Source organism: Hemicordylus capensis, chromosome 5 (genome assembly GCF_027244095.1).
Source record: "Hemicordylus capensis ecotype Gifberg chromosome 5, rHemCap1.1.pri, whole genome shotgun sequence".
Lineage (NCBI taxonomy): Eukaryota > Metazoa > Chordata > Lepidosauria > Squamata > Cordylidae > Hemicordylus > Hemicordylus capensis.
In genome coordinates this window covers 233,140,209-233,161,854 of record NC_069661.1, presented here as the reverse complement: position 1 = coordinate 233,161,854, position 21,646 = coordinate 233,140,209, and the positions used below count along the sequence as shown (strand labels likewise).

The 21,646-nt window shown below is 44.1% G+C and overlaps 1 protein-coding gene across 1 annotated transcript in view; it reads right to left on the bottom strand.

The window, feature by feature from the left end:
* Positions 1-4,585: 4,585 nt before the first annotated feature.
* The window catches only part of SYT10 (synaptotagmin 10), a 76,289-nt gene continuing 59,228 nt past the window's right edge, over positions 4,586-21,646 (bottom strand). Inside the window, exons 4-7 of the mRNA XM_053256142.1 lie at positions 12,012-12,132; positions 7,895-8,066; positions 6,717-6,846; positions 4,586-4,716 (exon numbers count right to left, since the gene is read on the bottom strand). Of these exons, the coding sequence (XP_053112117.1) occupies positions 4,645-4,716; positions 6,717-6,846; positions 7,895-8,066; positions 12,012-12,132 (495 nt within the window). The 3' untranslated portion in view covers positions 4,586-4,644. The remainder of the gene's footprint in view (positions 4,717-6,716; positions 6,847-7,894; positions 8,067-12,011; positions 12,133-21,646) is intronic.

Here is a 21,646-nt window from a genome sequence, read left to right as displayed (position 1 = left end):
AGAGATTACAAGGATTTTGCAAGGCTAATCTACATATACACACTGGTGTTAGAATGAAGTCTTATAGATGAGAAATAATACTTCATGGAACTTCTCTAAAAGATGATACACAGACTGCTTACCCTGTTATAATCCCAGACATTCGCAGAAACAATATCAGTGTGTGCAGCATCCAAAAGGTTATTAAAAATGATGGAATTGATTTTTTTAAAAAAACTTGACCATACCAGATAGTGCCACTAGGAGTCAAGTATGTGCATCATGGTGGGGGAGAAGCAGCCATGGTTAGCTCTGGGCATAATCTGTTAACCTTGCTTACCATTACCAACCCATTTTCCCTGTGCTTCTGTGCCTGCTCCTCTCCCATGTACCAGAAACCAAGAGAGAGGATAGATATCTCATATTACGGCTGTGCTCATGATCGGCATTAGGGTAGGAGAAACCACCGACCCTAATTGGGGGGCTGGGTGCACTCCCAAGTGGCTGTCATGAGAATTCTGAAAGCAAGTTAGGAAGAGGGGTAAATGATCATCAGTGAGCTGGGTATGGAGGCAGGAGGCATGAGAAATGGTTCGCCTCCACCCCCACTCTGGTGCTTTGTACAAGTGGGTACAAAGCACCAGAGTGGGCTTGTTGCTGCCGCTTGCCTCTGTACCCAGCTCACAGATGATCATTTCACCCTCTTCCTACCTTGCTGCTTTCAGAACAATCCCGATGGCCAATCAGGAGTGCATCTGGCTCCTGAATTAGGGTTGGGGGTTCTCCGCCAGTCATGAGAACTGTCCTACTGAGTATTCCATCTTCTCCTTCTCCCTCTTTCCTTCTCAGCTGCCTGAGACAGATGAGGAAGAGCAGGGGAGGATTCCAGTCACAGGGATTAGTTACCAGGCAATAATCATGTGTCTACAACTCACCCCATCCTTTCCTTCACAAAATTAGAAGATGGGGAGGAAGCAATAACAGTAAGGCAGGAGGGCAATTTTTATCTGCAGATCACTTTGTGGTGAGTTGGTGGGCAGAGAAGAAGACTTACATGGTCCTCTGCCCTCCAGAATTTCTTCAGAGTGGCCCTTCAAATAACATTAGTTATCAACCGTGGTTGTAACACAAAGATCCAAATGTCAGAGCTGTTCTGAACTAGTATACTAGCTTTTTCCTTGTGGGGAGATTTTTTTATCATTTATCCAGATGCCTTGTAAAAGTTATAACAAGCACTATCTATTTAAATATTTTAAATAAAATAAATAAATAAATAAATAAATAAATAAATGAAATATTCAAGTTAGTACTCAGAGCCAGCCCCATAATGAGGCGTGGTAAGACAGTTGCCCAGGCAGTGGATTATCAGAGTTGATAATTGCTGCCCCTGCCCACAACCCTGCCTTTCATCCATCTCATCACCCTTGCCTTTGCCACCCCCTCCTTCCCCCCTTGCTGCAATTCTAGTCCTCTTTTCTGCACACACACACATATACACACACCGCCCTCTTCAGCACATCTGACCATCTTTACTCTTCCTATACAAGGAAGAGGATAGAGTGGAAGAGGAAGTGGGAAGGAGCCGCTCTAGGCCACCAGTCTCCTCTCCTTCCCACTTCTGCTTTGTCCTCCTGCAATATGGTGCACAGTGCTAAGGATGAAGGATGTCTCATATGCTCTCAATGCATGACAGTGGCCAAGAAAGCAAAGAGGAGGAGGAGGGCAGCAAGTAAGCCAGGGTGGGACAACATTGGGTTGACCTCAGGCACTCAAAGGTCTCAGGGCTGCCACTAGTGGTCATTCTATACAATATGTCCACTGTGAAGCAAGATGCAAAAAAATGGATGTGAAATAATGTTGAAAATAAAATGTGTATAGGGTAGGGTTTGTAGAGCTAAATTAATTTAGCAAATTATTATGATCAATAAATAATTCAGAAAAGGTACACATCTATTTGTGCAAAAATGTGACGAGAAAAATAAAGAAATGTCCTCATGCCGAATCATCTCCTTTAGATGAAGTGAAGGAAATATACACTTGTGACGATCAATCGATTAAGTGCCGTCAAGTTGGTGTCGACTCATAGCGACCACATAGATAGATTCTATGTGATGTGACTTGTGATGAAAAACTGCCTTTTTCTACCTCATGGCAGGACCAGCTCTATATAAGGGCTGCTTCATACATGATGTTTCCCCCGCATATGGAGATAAGAAGTCATCACACAAGATAATTTCATTTGATGCAAGTACAAGGCTCTGGAAAACTCTGCTTGCAAGCACATTTTAATATGGATTCTGTACATAATTATGCATGTGCATGCCTCTTTGAGCAGTTATGAGTTCATTGATTTTTCCATATGCCTTGTAAAAAGTTCTGGTTCAGGTCTTAGACAAGTCCTGCTTGCTGCACCTTAGAGAAAATGTGCCTGTACCTTAAATTTGGAGGAGGAGAAGGGACTGTAGACCAGTGGTTATGCACATGTTTTGCATGCAGAAGGTGCCAGGTTCAATCCCTGACATCTCCAGGTAAGGCCGGGAAAGCCCCCTACCTGAAATCTTGGAGAGCTGTTGCTAATCAGTGTAGAAAATACTGAGCTGGATTCACCAGGGGTGTGACTAAGTATAAGGTGGCTTCATGTGTAATTGATTCACTTGCATGGATGTGGTAATGCAAGAATCAATGAAAGAATCAAGAAACAATGCAAAACAGGTTCCACTCATTTTGGGCTTGGTAGCCCATCTTTGTTCTAGTAGCTAGAGAGGCCTGTTTTTCTCACTTCCCATTCCACAGTGGCAAAGTATATCTGCCTAGTGAGTGAGTTTCACCAGGCAGTAGCAGCTGACAGGATGTGTGTGTTTGCAGTAATTTCCTCCCCTTCAACCCATTCCACAGACGTTGAGTCCTAGAACAAAACGGCAACCTGGAAGTTTTACGCAAAGCAGTTTTACCACGAGGTCTTTGCTTTTAGCTCGCATCTCCTCCGGAATGGAGGGTGTAAGTACATATATTGGCCAAATTTTCCCTGAAGTCCTTGCAGGCTATCGGGGAGCTGTCCACATGTGCAATTTGGGTTTTCCACTGTGTCCGAGTGTAGCCCAAATTATCTCTGAAGTAAACCCCCCCACTATTTTCAGTGTTTTTTTGAAACAGCTTTAAGTTTGCAGTAAAGCCTCCCAGTAAACCCGCAGTAAAATCTGCTGTGTGTAAAAGCTCCTGGGGCCATTTTGAAAGAGGTACTCACTGCCTTCCCGTGTTGTTGGCAGACTTTATAAATATGTTTACTCCTTTGGAGTAATCTGTGGTAGGCTTTATATGTTTGGTGACCACTGGTGACTTGTCAACTGCATTTGTGAACCCTTGCAGTAGAATCTCTATTATCTGAACTTCCATGCACCAAACTTCTAGTGACTGGGATTCACCCTGTAGCCTCATACATTCTTAAGCTGAGCTCCTGATCATCTATAAATCTGACTATGTGTTCTACAAGTCAACCGCATACATGAAATAATTGAAATCCAATAACTTGTTAGAGTTACCTCTTTGATGTAGCCAATGAAGGCATACACTTTCCCCCTTAGTCTTAGAGTTTAAATACCAAATTAACTAGAGCCACTTTACACATGATGATGATGATGATAATGATTTTTTAAAGGTACATCTTTAAGTCTTTCTTAAACCATGAGAAGGATTCCCTTGGTGTGGAGGTGAGAGACCCCCAGGCGGCATGAAGGATTCCTAGTTTTGTCACTAATAGCTTTGCAGTTTCAATTTTCCTCAGCTGAATAGCTAACTGGGAGTATATCAACCTTTTTAGCTGGATAGCAAGAAGGAGAGGACAAAAAGCTCTTGCCTAGCCTAAGGCTTCCTTTGCTGCCTACTCCACTGCTTTTCAGCTTCTTTTCCTATGCCCTGGGCTCTAGTGCAACAGGGCAAATTGCAGCAGGCTAGTTGGGACTCATTGAAGCAGCAACATTTGCAGCTTTCTGTAGTAGTTTTTGTGGAGGCAGCAGAACGAAAGGAGGTTTTGATGTGGACAGGAAACTTTATCATATGCAGTTCTTCAAATCTGACCTTATATTGGATTCCCCCAAAAGCAACACATTCAGAAAGGGGATGAGGGACTTCAAAAGGTTTAAGAAACACTGAGGTGCACCTGAACATGGAAAGTGTGAATGAGAGCAATACGTGTATCATACTTGTACATTAATCGGGGAGCTGAAGCTCTCGGTCCAGTGCATACTTGGGCTTGCCTCTACATAATGTACAAAAATCACTCTAAACTAGAGGCACATTGGACCAAAAGCAGAAACAAAAGCAGGGATGAAATGGCACAATGACACAATTCTTGCTCTCAGGAATGGAACACTAGCAATAAGATGAAGTTGTTTCAGGGCTACGGTAAATACTCTCTTCTGAATGTCTTGCTCATACCAGGAAAGAAATGATAACAGCTATTTTTCAGGCTATCATCCTTGTCCAGTACTCAAATGCAATTCAGTGGGAAGTTACTTCTTAGAAACAATGGGATGGCAGAGTAGAAATACAACAACATATGATGCAAACTTAACATATAGATGCAGGACATCAGTTGGAGGCAAACCTTCAGCCACATATTGTTTCGGCAAGCTTGTTACACAAGAGGTCACAAACCCGCTGCTCAGTCTAGGGCGTAAGTGGTGGTTTTGGTGACGAGCAAGATCCTTGGCTGTCAAAACTGGTTGCTCGGCCTGGCAACTAGAACAGAGGATATCTTGTAAGAAAATACATATTAATATATTGTATTAACTGCTAACAGAGTGTGTGAATAGGCACACAGAGGCTGCAAGCACCCATTAAGGGTATGTGTGTGGGGGGGGCGGTATTTGGGGGTACTGGTTGGGATCACAAGGCATGCCCCAACATTTTAGTTTTGGAGGGAAACAATGACCTCCCCCACCACAGAATAAAGAATCACCCCTGAAGAAGCACATATGCTTTGCAGCCATGGAATGCTCAAACAAAGGTTCCACAAGGAAGTTCTTATGACTGAATCCTGGAATTCCACCCCGCCACTGCCAATATTTTCACAATATCCAACATCTTCAAGGTTGTGTTCAGTAGTCACCAGGAGATTGATGCCAATCCCTGGAGACTTTGGGCCAATTCTTGATGGTTGGCAGTCGAAGCTCTTTGCCACCTTTTGTATGAGGTATTACTGTATTGAAGTCACCTTACGTGGCGCAGCGGGGAAACGCTTGACTAACAAGCAGAAGGTTGCCGGTTCAAATCCCTGCTGTTACTATATTGGGAAGCAGCTATATAGGACGATACTGAAAGGCATCATCTCATATTGTGCAGGAGGAGGCAATGGTAAACCCCTCCTGTATTCTACCACAGACAACCACAGGGCTCTGTGGGCACCAGGAGTCGAAATCGACTTGACGGCACACTTTACCTTACCTTATTATTGTATTGAGCAGTTGCCTGACTTTGACTGCTTTAACACTGCTGTTAAAGATATACAGTACTAGAAAAGCATCACTATCTTAAATTAGATCATTAGCAGTTAAAATATATCTCAGCAGCTGAAGAGTGTGAAATAAGGCACTTCATGGTACCTTAGTGTTCATGCATTTATGTTGATATACATGTGCATAAGAGACACAAAATGTGTCCACTACCCATTCTGAGATTCTAAAGACTCTGGGGAGCAAGCTGAACCCTGGAGAACATCAATTCTAGCAATTCACACCAAGATTTAACAAGACATCTCCAAAAGGCAATAAGGGGAGCCCTATTTTGACATGTGCCTGCTTTTGTGTGAATGACTGTATATGTGTTCACTTTAAAAGAAAACCTGGGTACAGACTCCCTCAAATGCAAGGTACAAATAGGAAACATACTACTGTACATCTTCAGCCCTTTCTCACAATCCTGTGAGTGGTCTTGAGGGAGGGCAGTGGGGAAGGCTGCAGCAGCTTACCTTCCCCGCAGATGATCCAGAAGAGTTGCTGGGCACTACGCCTGGCAGAGGGGAGGTTCAGAGGCCAGGACACATTGTCCTCGTCCCCAGAAATCCCACAATGCACCATGTGAGTGCACAATACATATCGGGGATCCACCGGTGACAACCGGGAGCCCACTCCTGTGTCAGTACCAGCTGGGAGCAGCCAACACTGACACACTGGTAGTTATCAGGCTCCCTAGACAGGTTTGTTGCTGAGAGGCACACAGCTCCCAGTGGTTCTCATGGGCGGCCAAACTCGGGCTTAGCTGCCCTCGCCCAGTCTTGGCTGCTTGTGAGAATAGCCTCACGGTATGGTGAACATAAATTGTGAATAACTCTATACGCACACAGATCTGTCCATGCATATCCTGCACACAGGCTGTATGTGCATTGAGCATAACATGTGAATAGGGCTGGGGACAAAATAGCACCTTGCCAGGGACAAGTAACAGAACATAGGAAGTGGCTCTAGTAAAGAGTGGGAGTCTTTGCATTCTAGATAATGTGGTCTTCTCAACTGATTGAGACAGGAAATGCAAAACACTGTTTTGAGCTTTGCTTTTCAAAATGTTTTTAGGAGTCTCTTTCCCACTTTCATATGGTATTCCATCCTCATTTTCCTAATGTTTGCCATACAAGCATGCTGTCCCGTGGAATGCAAAGCTCTCTTTGGAGAGAAGGTATTAAAGATGTGTTAAATAGAGATAAGGGGAACTAGCTGGCTGCAGAGATATTGTAATTTTCTTACCTCTACTAATGGATGCCAGTGCGCTATTGGCTTGCGAGGGTAGGCCAACATTTCATTCCAGTGGTCCCTTCCCAGTCCTTCTGCATCCAGTCCAGTCCTGCATACTCCAATCACCTCATTGTGTCCTACTCTAGGAATAAAAAAGGAGAAAGGAATGTCTAATTTCACCTGCAATGCTTTTCTTTCTTTTTTTATTTTATCTGCAGTGCTTTTCTTTCTTTTTTTTATTTTAAAATTTATATCCTGCTCTTCCTCCAGGGAGTTGAGCACTGTATACATGGTTGTGCTTATCCTCACAACAACCCTGTGAGGCAGGTTAGGGTGAGAGACAAGTGACTGGCCCAGAGTTACTAACTGAGTTTCATGGCTGAATGGAGATTAGAACTCACGTCTCCTCAGTCCTAGTCCAGGACTCGAACCACTACACCATTCTGGTCACTGTGACTGTGGAAGTTGGGAGCTGTAATCCCACAACATGTGGGGCCCAATGTTGGGAACCTCTGCCCTAGGGCAAGCAGGAAAGGCATTTTCTTCTCCATTATTAGCTGACCCCCGCCTGCCAGGGCAAACAGGGGGAGCATCAGCTTTCTCTTCCCAGTCCTCCAAGGTGCAGCAGGAGAGGGTTTCCCCTGCTAAACTTCCCCTGAGAGGAGAGCTGGTCTTGTGGTAGCAAGCCTGACTTGTCCCCTTAGCTAAGCAGGGTCTGCCCTGGTTGCATATGAATGGGAGACTTGATGTGTGAGCACTGCAAGAGATTCCCTTTACTCAGGGGATGGAGCTGCTCGGGGAAGAGCAGAAGGTTACAAGTTCCCTCCCTGGGTTCTCCAAGATAGAGCTGAAAGAGATTCCTGCCTGCACCCTTGGCTGTGAAGATAATACTGAGCTAGATAGACCTGACTCAGTATATGGCAGCTTCCTATGTTCTTAAACAAAAGCAAAGGAGAAGGAGTGATGCCTATGGGATGTGTCGTTTCCCCCAAAGGCTGCTGCTGCTCCTTCCCTTTCTGGCCAGGACGAAGTTAAGTTCAGAGAAAACCCTCTTCTGTCATATCTTTTCACACACTAGGGACAGGGCAGAGATGTGCACTCCATTTGAAGAGAGTGTCTGGTTTAAAATATTCCTAAATGGCAATGTCAGATGATACTTGCAAAACTAATCTCTAGAAAATGCTTCATACCGATCATAGTCCATAACAGCAATGGAGAGGCTGACTTGGTCCACATTCTCTGGAGGGATGTCAAAAATAATAGCCTCGCTATAGACTGGATTGAGAGTGTTTTTCTTTGTTGTCGTCTTCCTCTTTTTCAGTCGCCGGCCATCACACATTAGGGATACTTTGACATAAGGATCTGAAAGAAAAGGAGCTCTGTTGATTACATTTTCTATCCTGCTTTTCCATTTGTATGCTCAAGACATGCACAGAACCAAAACTGCATAAAGCAATTGTGCGAATTCAATAGAATATTATTATAATAAAGATGAGACAAGTCATATTAACCTGACAGAGAATGTGAGGCTTACTGCTAGCCATCTATCTGTTGCTTGCCACTCTCCAGGGATTCAGGCAGAGTTATTTCTAGCCATGCTACCCAAGGTCCTTAAAAGAGGAGATGTGGGAAACTGAACCTGGAACAAAGCACGATGTACTCTGCCACTGAGTTATGACTAGGGATGTGCAAAAAAATTCGGGCACAGAACGATCTGTGCCCGAAATGAGCAATTTCAGGTGATTCAGGGCCGAACCGAATCACCCCCGATGTCCCCCGATATTTTTCGGGGCCGAGCCGAATCACCCGAATTTCGGGGCCAAAAAATTTGGGTGATTCGGCTCATGGCCGATTTGGGGGGATTTCTTGAAGTTTTAGTGACTTTGGGGCAGTTTGGGGGCATAGCATGGGATCTGGGCAAAAGGAGTGGGGTGGGGTGGTAGTGCCTAATGGGTGCAGGCTAGCACCTCAATTTCAGGGGGATTGGGCAAAGGGGTGATTTTTGGGGAATTTCTGAAGTTTTCATGTCTTTGGGGCAGAAAGTGGGGCCTGGGGCAGAATAGTGGGGTAGGGTGGTAGTGCCTAATGGGTGGAGGCTACCACCCCAATTTCAGGGGGATTGGGCAGAGGGCTGATTTTTTGGGAATATTTGAAGTTTTGGTGTCTTTGGGGCAGATTGGGGGCAGAAAGTGGATCTGCCCCAAAGGAGTGGGGTGGGCTGGTAGATAGTGCCTAATGGGTGGAGGCTACCACCCGTCCCCAATTTGAGAGTGATTGGGCAGAGGGGTGAATTTTGGTGAATTTCTGAGGTTTGTCTTCATAAGGTGAAGTGTGCTAAATTGATTACTTCCTCATATTCATAGTAATAGAGAGTGTGAAAAAGTGAAAGTGGGGTCATGAGAGTTGTTTAATTGAAAAAAATCTCATTTGCTATGATAGAATGAGAATTCACACCTCAGAAAAAACTTCTGAGGTGTGAATTCTCATTCTATCATAGCAAATGAGATTTTTTTCAATTAAACAACTCTCATGACCCCACTTTCACTTTTTCACACTCTCTACTACTATGAATGTGAGGAAGTAATCAATTTAGCACACTTCACCTTATGAAGACAAACCTCAGAAATTCACCAAAATTCACCCCTCTGCCCAATCACTCTCAAATTGGGGACGGGTGGTAGCCTCCACCCATTAGGCACTATCTACCAGCCCACCCCACTCCTTTGGGGCAGATCCACTTTCTGCCCCCAATCTGCCCCAAAGACACTAAAACTTCAAATATTCCCAAAAAATCAGCCCTCTGCCCAATCTCCCTGAAATTGTGGTGGTAGCCTCCACCCATTAGGCACTACCACCCCACCCCACTCTTTTGGAGAAGATCCACTTTCTGCCCCCAAACTGCCCCAAAGTCACTAAAACTTCAAAATTCTCAAAAAATCAGCCCTTTGTCCAATCCCCCTGAAATTGGGGTGGTAGCCTGCACCCATTAGGCACTACCACCCCACCCCACTCTTTTGGGGAAGATCCACTTTCTGCCCCCAAACTGCCCCAAAGTCACTAAAACTTCAAAATTCTCAAAAAATCAGCCCTTTGTCCAATCCCCCTGAAATTGGGGTGGTAGCCTGCACCCATTAGGCACTACCACCCCACCCCACTCCTTTTGCCCAGATCCCATGCTATGCCCCCAAGCTGCCCCAAAGTCACTAAAACTTCAAAAATTCCCCAAAAATCAGCCCTTTGCCCAATTCCTCTGAAATTGGGGTGGTAGACTCCACCCATTGGGCACTACCACCCCACCCCAAAATTTTGCCCCTGGGCCCATTTTTTACCCCCTGAATCGATTCGGATTCGGATTAAATCCGAATCCGATCCGAATCAAGGGTGATTCGGGTGGCCCATATTCGGGCACAAAACAGAACAGGGGTGATTCGGTTCGGGTCCCAAACCGAATCACCGAATTCCCAAATTGCACACCCCTAGTTATGACTCCTTTCCTTGCAAATAAATCAGCTAGCAAGCTGACCCAGGTAACTTCATGGCTTAAAGGGATTTGAACTCTTTCTTGCCCAAGACCAATCCCCTGGCCACTACACCATACTGCTTCTCCAGTTTATGCTTTACAAATAGCAGCTTTTGAAAGTAAGTCCCACTGAGTTCAATGGAATTAATGCCATTGAATCAGCAGGAGCGACTTCCAAGTAAGTATGTTTAGGATTACAGTCTAAAGCTGTTGACACATAGGATGGGTTTGCATGTCACAGAAAATGCCAAATTGTCAGTTCTAGGAGTGCACCCATGAGCCCGTCTTCCGGTGTCAGGACAGCTATGCCAACATTGGTCATCCAACCCACCAGTGTCGGCATGTTCTGCCCTACTTATGGTTCTGAACTCAACATCTGTACCCAACTTCAAATCTTGGTTATGAATGTTGGGTTCAGAACTGCAAGTATGGCAGAAGATGCTGATATTGGTGTGTTTGGACAACAGGTCCAATGTTGGAATAGTCATCCTGACAGCGGAAATCAGATTTGTGGGAATGCTTCAGGAACCGACGGTTTCGTATTTTCCATGTTGTGTGAACCCATCCACAGTAGCCTGACACAAGGAAAGAACAATGTGTCTGCATGTTCCATAATAGGGTAGGAACCAACATTTCTCTGTGAATAGATCCAAAAAGTAATGTAGGGTTCCTCCTAAGGAGAAAATGGAATTTGAAGAAATAGTCAGATTTCTTCCCAAGGCAAAATTTCAGGGAATTTTCTCAGATGGTTTCTCCACAGCCAAAAGCAACTTGTGAATATGATTATAATCACTTAGCGGTGTTGATCAGGAAGATGTCAGGGTTTTGCAAGTAAAGCATACCATGGTATCCCTTTGGTTTAACTATCCTGTGGCTCAGACCACATAGAGTCTAGTGATTCTTTCCTTCATTTTTAAAAATCTAGCCTGGGTGAATGAGCAGAGAAAGGTTGCTTAACCCTTTTGCCTCTGGAACTGAATGAAACATCAAGGGCCTTGAAATCCTGATAACAAGGATCAGGATTTCCTGATAACAAAGATCAGGATTGATACGTCAGCTACGTACATTTCTAGAGGTGAATGACCTTAAAACAGTGGTACATATGCTGGTGATCTCCAGACTTGACTACTGTAATGAGCTCTATGTGGGGCTGCCTTTGTATGTAGTCAGGAACCTATAATTGGTAAGGAATGCAGCAGCCAGATTGGTCTCTGGGATAACATGAAGGGACCACATAACACCAGTTTTGAAAGAACTACACTGGCTGCCGATATGTTTTCAGGTGAAATACAAAGTGCTGGTTATTACCTATAAAGCCCTTAATGGCATGGGTCCAGGCTATTTAAGAGAGTGCCTCCTTTGTCATGAATCCTCTCACCTTTTACGATCTTCTGGAGTGGTCCGGTTATGGTTGCCACCAGCTTGTCTGGTGGCAACTCAGGACTGGGCATTCTCTGTGGCTACCCCAGGGCTTTGGAATATGCTCCCTGCTGAAATAAGAGCATCTCCTTCTCTGTTTGTTTTCAGGAAGACCCTCAAGACTTTCCTGTTCTTGCAAGCTTTTAATTCAAATTTTAATTATTGTAATAATTTTTATATTGTTTTTGTTGTGTTAACTTATGGTTTTTAATATTAAAATTTGTACACTGCCTAGAGATTTACATATCAGGTGGTATACAAATATGATTATTAATAAATAAAATAATAATAATAATAAATAACAAGAGTATTTCCCTAGAGATTCCAAATACATAAGCTAAGTGAAAAATGAAAAGGCATTTCCTCACCTGATGAGCCAGTGATGTCCATGGCTTTGAGATTTCTACATTTGATGACTGTGAGGGTCATTCTCCCAGCCGTTGGCAGATAACAAAGCGAAAACATGATCTCTCCCAAATCTATGCTCTCCTTGGGGGGAAAAAAGCAAATGTGGTAAATGTTTTGTCCAGTAATATTGCACTAAAACCATCCAAATTTCAGAAGCATTTCAAGAAGGGAAAACATTTTCCTGTGTAGAATAACTGATCTCCTGCAGATGCTGTGACAGGGGTGGTGTTAAAATTGCTAGCTGAAACATATTTAGTTTGTTTCTCCACTCAGCTAAATTGCTAGCAGGGAATTTGCTTTCCAACTTCAATTTAAGTACTTGTTCTGAAACACTGGCACTCTTGAAACAAAACAACATACTTTGACAGTTGCACCTTTCTCCTCTTCTTTTCTAAACACACTGTCATTACTGTGGTTGCAACATTTACTTAATTAATCAAATATTTTAATCCATTTAAAAGCTTTTGATATACTATAAAGGTACCGCTGATTAAACGAGCACAGGTTTTAAAAAAAATATTTTAAAAATGCAACTACTTTATAAAAACTGCAGATGGAATTGCTATGCCATCTTAATAGAGACATTCCCTCCTGCATGGAAGGAGAATGCCTCTTCTGAGAGGAAGACTTCTGGAGTACATGTGTACAGGGCTGGGCTGGGGGCACTGAGAGGGCGGTGGAATGTATGTGGGAAGGGCACCAGGTTCTGAGCAGAATGGGTGAGTTTCACCATACTTTTTTGGTTTCTTTTAATAATTAATTTTTTTCTGTTAACTTTTGATATCTGACCTCTGTTTTCTGTTACTTACAGGTTACTATAAATACTTCATATGAAGTATCACTTGTAAACTATTAAGAAAGAACAATTCTATACTAATAAAATAGTTTGGATATATGTGTTCCTATGTAGCCCAGTTCCTGCAGGATAGTTAGAAACTGAAGTGGATGGCATCTTAATTAACTCTGTGAGTCACTCCACAATCTCCCCTTCAGTCTTACAATAGAACTGTTTTAAGTTCTCTCTCCCCACCAATTTCCACGAGATGCCTGCCATACCACCAGTGTACCCTCTAATTCTTACCATCCATCAGTGAGCGGAAAGAGTTTTGTTCTGGGCAGCACTATCAAGCAGTGTGTGCACATCACACTCTCACACATACACGTAAATAATGCACAACACACAGTGTGGCACACAAAAACATTTTATCTCACCCCCAGCCCCCCCACCTCTGGCTTTGACTTTACAAGAAGTAAGGTCTCCAGGATAGCTGAGAAGAGATAAGTATCAGCCTCTCAAGCTATATTATTTTAAGGCATATAGAAGAACAGGCTCATTTCACATGGGGTTATGAAATCTCATGGCTCCTCTCTGTCCCTTATAGATACATTGATACATATGCTACATGGAAGATTCTGAAAGGCATCATCTCATACTGCGTGGGAGATGGCAATGGTAAACCCCTTCTGAATTTTACCTAAGACAACCACAGGGCTCTGTGGTTGCCAGGAGTCGAAATCAACTAGACAGCACACTTTACCTTTACATGTCCAGGACTGAGAGAGAAAGAGAGAGATATATATATTCGTATGTATATTCTTTAAACTAAGGTGTAAAATATAAATAAGGTTTGCACTTCACAGCAATTCACTGGCCAGCACCTTCACAAAATTCTTCTTACTCCCCTCCATCTCATCATTGAAACTTACACAAGATCACACACAGGCTTTTTACTTTGTGCCAATTAGTCTCAAATAAGTACCATCGAGGATCTGTCTTCTCAATTACTAATGCAAATTATATTTTCCACTTCGCTCTAAGCGTGCATTGAAAAAATGAGGAGGGGACACACACACTTCTCTCATTCCTCAGCCACTATGGCTGCAAGTTCAAGGTGGGGTGTGTGTGTGTGTGTGAGGAGGAGGTAAAAAGTTTGCATTAAGTTATCTTGAATATGTGATCCAAGCAGAAATTTGGATCCAGGAGAGAGAGAGAGAGCATGTGCCAGATTTCTAAAAGGCTGTCCTTTATTTGGGGGGCGACATAGATCTGCAGAATATCCAGGGGGGGAAAGCTCAAATAGAGGGATGGTGACTAGCAACCAACTCGCCAACAGCCACTTTAATGGAAAGGCATTTCAAAAGTAATCTCTTGGCCACAACATGCTTTTTCTCTCTCAGGTGGCTGGGAAGGGCAGGCTTCATTTAAGATGAGTTTCCCCAGTGGAGGTGCCAAAGAATTTGTGCAATTTATGTTCAAACTATTTTGGGGAGAAAGAAGATGGGAAAACCCCACAAACCATTAAAGCCACCCAGAAGCACCTACATGCCCTAACCTGAGAAAGGGGAAGTGGTGTGTGTTTGCGGGGGGGGGGGAGGATGAGACAAGCTACTGACCCTCCCTCTCCTTATTAGCCACATATGGGAAAGCAAAGCAGGATAGGTGGGAGGTTCCCCCATGCTCCTTCTCTGTCATTCTCCCAGCGCAAAGAGATTTCTCTGCACAGGGAGGGGTGTGTGTGTGAAAAATGGGAAGGGGGAGCACATGCCGGAGTGGCAGTGGTGGGAAGAAGAAAGGGTGGGGCAGTGCAGTGAATGTGGGGCCACAGGATACTCACCTGCTCACCGTCTTTTATTTGGAAATATGTATCCAGCACATACACCCATTGGTGTTCAGCCCCTCCTCCTCTGTGTCTGGTGTTTGGACTTGGGAAAGCTCCCTTTCAAGCGCCCCCCTCGTGGGCAAGAGCTTGTGAGAATTCAGAGCAGGGGAGGAGGAGGAAATGGTTGGAAGTGGAGCTGGGGCACTAAGAAAACGCAGACCTTCCCCGCGCAAAGCTCACAATAGATACACAGAGAGGTGCGCACGTGTGTGTATGTGTCCAAGGCAGGGCTTCTCCTCGGGTTCCAGCACTCTCTTCTGGATCTGGGGGGTGGTGAGGATGGGGAAGGGGAAGTGTGTTGTTTATGTAACCTACTGACAGATGTAGCATCATTCTCTCATATTTATCAACAGCCCCTGCCCTGCACCAGAATTATTGCCGCGTTTACTCAAACCGGCTTTTCACAACCATTCGGAAGGAGAGGAGGTGGGGTTCTCCAGACAGGGAGAGGGGGAAAAGGGGAGCCGGGCAGCTGGTGCGGGGAGAGCACCAGTGTGGCACACCAGTGGCACACCGGGAAAATGCCCTGCTGCCCGGTGGGCCAGTCCAAGCCTGCATGTGTACCACATTGCTTTTATTATTATTTTCTTATATACAGATTTAATCAAACTCTTACCTACAATTTATTTATTCATGTGGCAGCCCTTGTTTTGCTCAGTTTTCCTCAACAGTGTCCTCACTGTAGCATATCTCATTTGCATAATACTTATGCATGCATGATACTTTTGACAGGCTTTATCACAATTGCCTGATATTGAGAACTCTGTTTTGGATTAAAATCAGTGACAGTAGCAATAACAACCAACCAAGCTCTGGAATTTGAGGAAAGTTAATTAGATTGCAAAGGTGCAAACGTTTCAGATAAAGCAGAAGGGGACAGAGCAGAACCAGGAGTAGAGCAGATGGAAGCACATGACAAATGGTCAAAAAGGTTATATGATGGTAAGTGAGATAGCACACACCAATGCCAGGTAAGAGACTCAATGTATAGGTGTTTTTATACCAATACCAGAAGCCTCCAATGGGCAAGATGTAGGGCTTGGTTGCTTATGAAAAGATAGATATAGTGGGCATTAAAAAAATCCTTGGTGGAATGGTGAGAAACAGTGGGACACTGTTATTCCTGGATACAAACTCTACAGAAAGGACCAGGAGGGGCAGGTTGGGGGTGGAATAGCACTGTATGTTAAAAAAGGGATAGAATCCAACAAGGTAAAAAACCTAGGAAGACCACAGTCCTCCACAGAAACATTATAGGTGACATTATGAGGACTGAAAGAAATGTGTTACTAGGGACATACTATTGCCCTTTGAAAGAAAATGCTGAGAGTGACCTGGAGTTGGAGAAGCAAATCAGAAAGGCATCAAAGAGAGACAGAGCTGTATTAACGGGTGATTTCAATTACCCTCACATAGACTGGCGAAATTCACGTGTGAGTATTGCAGAGAGGCCAGATTTCTAGACATGCTAAATGACTGTGCCTTAGAACACGTGGTCATGGAACCAACCAGAGAGAAGGTGAACTTGGACTTAATCCTGAGTGGTGCTAGGACCTGGTGTGAAATATCAGAGTTGTAGAACCATTGGGGAACAGTGACCATAGTGTGATCCAATTCAGCTTATATGTGAGTGGAGCATTGCCAAGGAAGTCCAACACAGATGCATTGGACTTCAGAAGAGGAAGCTGCTCAAAAATGAGGGGACTGGTAAGAAGGAAGCTGAAAGAGACAACCAGGAGGGTCAAATCACACCGAAAGCATGGAACTTATTTAAAACCACAGTAATAGAAGCACAGTTGGAATGTATACCAAGAGGTGGAAAGGTACCACCAAGTTCAGGAGGATGCCAGTGTGGCTAACAAGTAGAATCAGGGAAGCTACAAAAGGGAAGACTTCCTTCAGAAAATGGAAGTCCTGTCCAAATGAAGAGAACAGAAAGGATAATAAACTCTGGCAAAAGAAATGCAAGGAGACAATAAGGGATGCAAAGAGAGAGTTTGAGGAGCATATAGCTAGAAGTGTCAAGGGGGGAAACAAAACCTTATTTAAAATCAGAAGCAGAAAACCTGCCAGGGAGATGGTTGGACCATTGGCTAATGAGGGCATGTAAGGGATTATTAAGGAGGATAAGGAGCCTGCAGAGAAGACGAATGAGTTCTATGCATCTGCCTTCACAGTGGAGGATATTGACCATATGCCCACTCTAGAACTGAACTTCTCAGGCTTGGAGGCTGAAGAACTGGACCAATTTGAGGTGATGAGAGAGGATGTTCTAAACTGTTTTGAGCAGCTAAAAATTAACAAATTGTCAGGACCAGATGGCATCCACTCAAGAGTTCTGAAGGAACTCAGATGTGAAATTGCTGAACTCCTAGTAAAAACATGCAATTTGTCCCTACAGTCAGACTATATACCAGAGGACTGGAAAGTAGCTAATGTAACTCCAACTTTAAAAAAGGGATCCATAGTGATCCAGAAAACTACAGGCCAGTTAGCTTAACCTCTGTACCTGGTAAATTGATGGGAAGCATACTTAAGGACAAAATTGTTAAATACACAGAAGAACGGGCCTTGCTGGAGAACCAGCATGGCTTCTGCAAGAGCAAGTTTTGCCTCACTAACCTTTTGGAGTTCTTTGAGAGTGTTAACAGGCATTTGGATAGAGGTGATCCAGTTGATATAGTATACTTGGACTTCCAAAAAGCTTTTGACAAAGTTCCCCACCAAAGGCTTTTGAGTAAACTTAGTAGTCATGGGATAAAGGGAAAGGATTATGTGGGGATTAGTAACTGGTTGTAGAACAGGAAACAGAAGGTAGGTATATATGGATAGTTTTCTAAATAGAAGTAAGAAAGAAGTGGGTTTCCCCAGGGATCTGTAGTGGAACTAGTGCTCTTTAATTTATTCATAAATGATCTAGAAGTTGGGGTAAGCAGCGAAATGGCCAAATTTGCAGATGACAATAAACTATTTAGGGTAGTGAAATCCAAAACAGATTGTGAGGAGCTCCAACAGGATCTCTCCAAACTGGGTGAATGGGTGACAAAATGGCAAATGCGGTTCGGTGTAAGTGTAGGGATTTCCTACCCTCCTCTGTGAGACAGTGTTGTTTACCCAGTCAAACGGTAGTGTGCCGAGAGAAGCAGAGGGCTCCAGTTGCCAGGACAACCCCAGTAATTACCTTTCAGAAGTCAGGAAGGGCTCAGAGAGGTGGACAACAGCTGCTATCAGCTCCACAGCTGCAGAATGGCATAGAAATGCTAATGAAGGGGGTGGAGTTGGAAAACAAGTCACTTTTGGAAGCCAGGGATTGGGTGGCCAATCCACGTGCCTGGCCAGGGAAGAAGGAGCAAGCTGGAAGGGGGAGGAGTGTTCTAAATGTAGGGCTTTATTTAAGGCAGGGGCTGCCAAAGATGAGATGATCAGCAGGGATGGGATTTGTTGGTCTGGTGTACTCCCGGAGAGGAGCTCAGATCTTTGCTCCCACTGATAGTGAAGGAGTGGAGTGACTATACTTCCCTCCTCCCCCAACTCTGAGGCAATGCCCATGCCTATAATTTAGTGTGAGAGCGTGGGAAGGTTAATTAGAGAATTCCTCCTCCCTAAACATGGACAGTAAGCAAGTGTAAAGTGATGCATATTGGGGCAAAAAAACCCAACTTTACATATACGCTGATGGGATCTGAGCTGTCAGTGGCTGACCAGGAGAGAGATCTTGGGGTCGTGGTGGATAGCTCATTGAAAGTGTTGATTCGGCAAGCAGCAGCTGTGAAAAAGGCTAATTCCATGCTAGGGAGCATTAGGAATTAGGGATTAGGGATTGAAAATAAAACTGCTAATATAATAATGTCCTTATATAAATCGATGGTGAAGCCACTTCTGGAGTATTGTGTACAGTTCTGGTCACTGGTGTATCTTAAGAAGGACATTGTAGAACTGGAAAAGGTGCAGAAGAGGGCAAGCAAGATGTACAGGGGCCTGGAGCACCTTCCTTATAAGGCCCTTGCATCTGGGGCATTTTAGTTTGGAAAATAAGTGACTAAAGGGAGATATGATAGAGATGTATAAAATTATGCATGGAGTAGAGGGAGTGGAGAGAGAGAAATTTTTATCCCTCTCTCACAACACTAGAACCAGGGGTCATCCCATGAAACTGATGGCCAGGAAATTTAGGACCGACAAAAGGAAGTACTTTTTCACATAGCATATAATTAATCTATAGAATTATCTACCATGGGATGTGGTAATGGCTATTAACTTGGATGACTTCAAAATGAGCTTGGACAAATTGATGGAGGATGGGTCTATCAATAGCTATTAGTTTGGTAGCTTCTTGGCCTTTTGGCTAAGATCAAGTGTAGTGTAGTTTGGTAGCTTAGGCCACCTCCAACCTCAGAGGCAAGATGCCTCTAAATACCAGTTTCAGGGGAGCAACAGCAAGAGAGAAGGCATGCCCTTAGGGATGTGCACAGAACTGTGGCAGGGCCATTTGAAGGTGGCGGGGATCTCCCTTTAAGTGGGGGAGGGTGCACTTATCCCTCCCACTGCTCCCCCCCCCGCTGCATCCCCCACACCGGCGCCAGTTTTTTTCAAAGTCCATCAGGGTGGCAGCGCACCTCCCTGCTGCCCTGTTGGCCTCATCTTCTGATGCTCCTGTGCATGCCAGCATGGGCGCACAGGTAAGTACACCCTCGCCCCCACCTTCAAACCAGCAGAACCGCCGGTTCTTCGCAACTGGTTCTTCGAAAGGGCCTCCAAACCGGTTCCGTGCACATCTCTACATGCCCTTGCGGGCTTCTCAGAGGCATCTGGTGGGCCAATGTGTGAAACATGATGCTGGACTACATAGGCCTTGGGACTGATCCAACAGGGATGTTTTTATGTTCCTACATTAAATTGAGGGTGGCAAAGATGATCTGTGAGGACAGGTTGAAAAAACTGGGTTTGTTTAGTCTAGAGAAGAAAATACTGATGGAACATCATAGAATCCTTCAAATATCTGGGCTGTCAAATAGAAGAGACAAGAAAAGAGAAGAGAAAATAAAAGCTTTTGGGCTTTCAGGAAACAACTAAAGACACTCTTCAGCCAAGCTTTTTAACTATTGTGGTAGTTTTTATGGGTATTTTAATTTGATTTTTAAAATGTTTTAATTGTTAAAATTTCCTGTTTATTTTAATGCTATAAACTGCCTAGAAACTTGGTATACAGGTTTGTTTCTTAGTATACAAGTTTCTAGGGTGGTATACAAATGTGTTGAATGAATGAATGAATGAATGAATGAGAGGGCAATGATCATTCTCTGCTGCCTCAGAGGACAGGACTAGCTCTAATGGGTTAGAGTTAAGTTACAGGAGGGTGGATTCTAGCCGAGCATTCAAAGAAACTTCCTAACAGCAAGAGCTGTTTGACACTGGAACCAGTTGTCTAGGGTGGTGATGGGCTCTCCTGCTAGAGGTTTCCAAGCAGAGGCTGAAGAGCCCCCTGCTGGGAATGCTCTAGCTCTAGCTTTCCTGCACCAAGCAGCTGGTTGGACTAGATGGCCTGCAAGGCCCCCTCTAACTCTAGGGTTTGATGAGTAACATGCCTGGTGTATTTTTGAGAAAGTTTCATTCAAATCAATCAGTTGGAAGGAAAATAATGTCTACTGTTTTAACAATTTATCCTGACTTAAGGGAAGAATGTTCATAAAATTAGGATCACAATGTCAAACAAAAGACATTATTTTTTTAAGTGGAGAGATATCTGAGCAGAGGACATAAGTGTCAACAATTTCTCTAATTGGTTTATTTAATTTTAGAAATGGGTGAGTCACCAAATATCATGAGGGCAGAGCTAAATGTTGAAAAGAAAATGCAGCGCCCTCTGTTTCCCTCCTAAGAGTCAAATGGAGGCAGAAGAGCATTTGTAGGGATAAGTGATGGACAGGAAGAAGGACAACCCCTTCTTCACTCAACAATTTCCCCTACAAATGCCCCTATAAGCCATTTAAATCATTTTTGCCCTACTGGGCTCCAAAACTGGAAGTAAGGCCATCTAGAGAGAAACTGGCCTCAGGAAAAAATTTGCAGTGAAGAACCCGTGCATGTGCATGAGGTTTTAAACACGCCCACCACCCATTCTCTTTTATAAAAGCTACAGTCTTGGCTAATGTAGGTTTGTGGTAATAAGAACAGCCTTGCTGGATCAAACCCAAGGCCTATCTGGTCCAGCATCCTGTTACCCACAGTGGCCCACCAGATGTCTTTGGGAAGCCCACAAGGGCATGCTCTCTCTCTTGCTGTTGCTCCCCTGCTACTGGTATTCAAAGGCATATTGTCTCTGAGGCTGGACATTAGGGATGTGCAAAACTATTCAGGTACAAAACAATTTGTACTCGAATCTGGCTGATTCGAGTGATTTGTAGACAAATAATCCCTGTCCTCAGTTGCCGATATTCAGGTACAAAACAAATCACCCCTGAATTGGATCCGAAAAATTCGGAGATTCAGACCTCCGCTTTGTGGCCAAAGTGGGTTGGGTGGTAGTGCCCAATGGGTGGAAGTTACCACCCAAATTTCAAAGAAATTGGGCAAAGAGGTGATTTTTAAAGAATTTAAATGACAAACATTGAATCCACTCTCATTTGCTCTCAGAAAATCTACTCTCAGAACACCTCAGAAACAACAAAATCCAGTGCCCCATGGGTTTGTGGGTTTGGGGATTGGTTGGCACCCTATGTGCACTACACCACCACTTACTCTGGGCCACCCTAGTGCCCCCCAAGTTGATTTATGGGGCTGCTGAAATCCCCATTATACCCTATGGGGGGGAAAACTTAAAGATGTGCAAACTTCACAAATTCTTTAAAAATCACCCCTTTCACCAATTTATTTGAAATCTGGATGGTAGCAGGCACCTCTTGGGGCACTACCATATGACCTACCTTCTGCCCCCA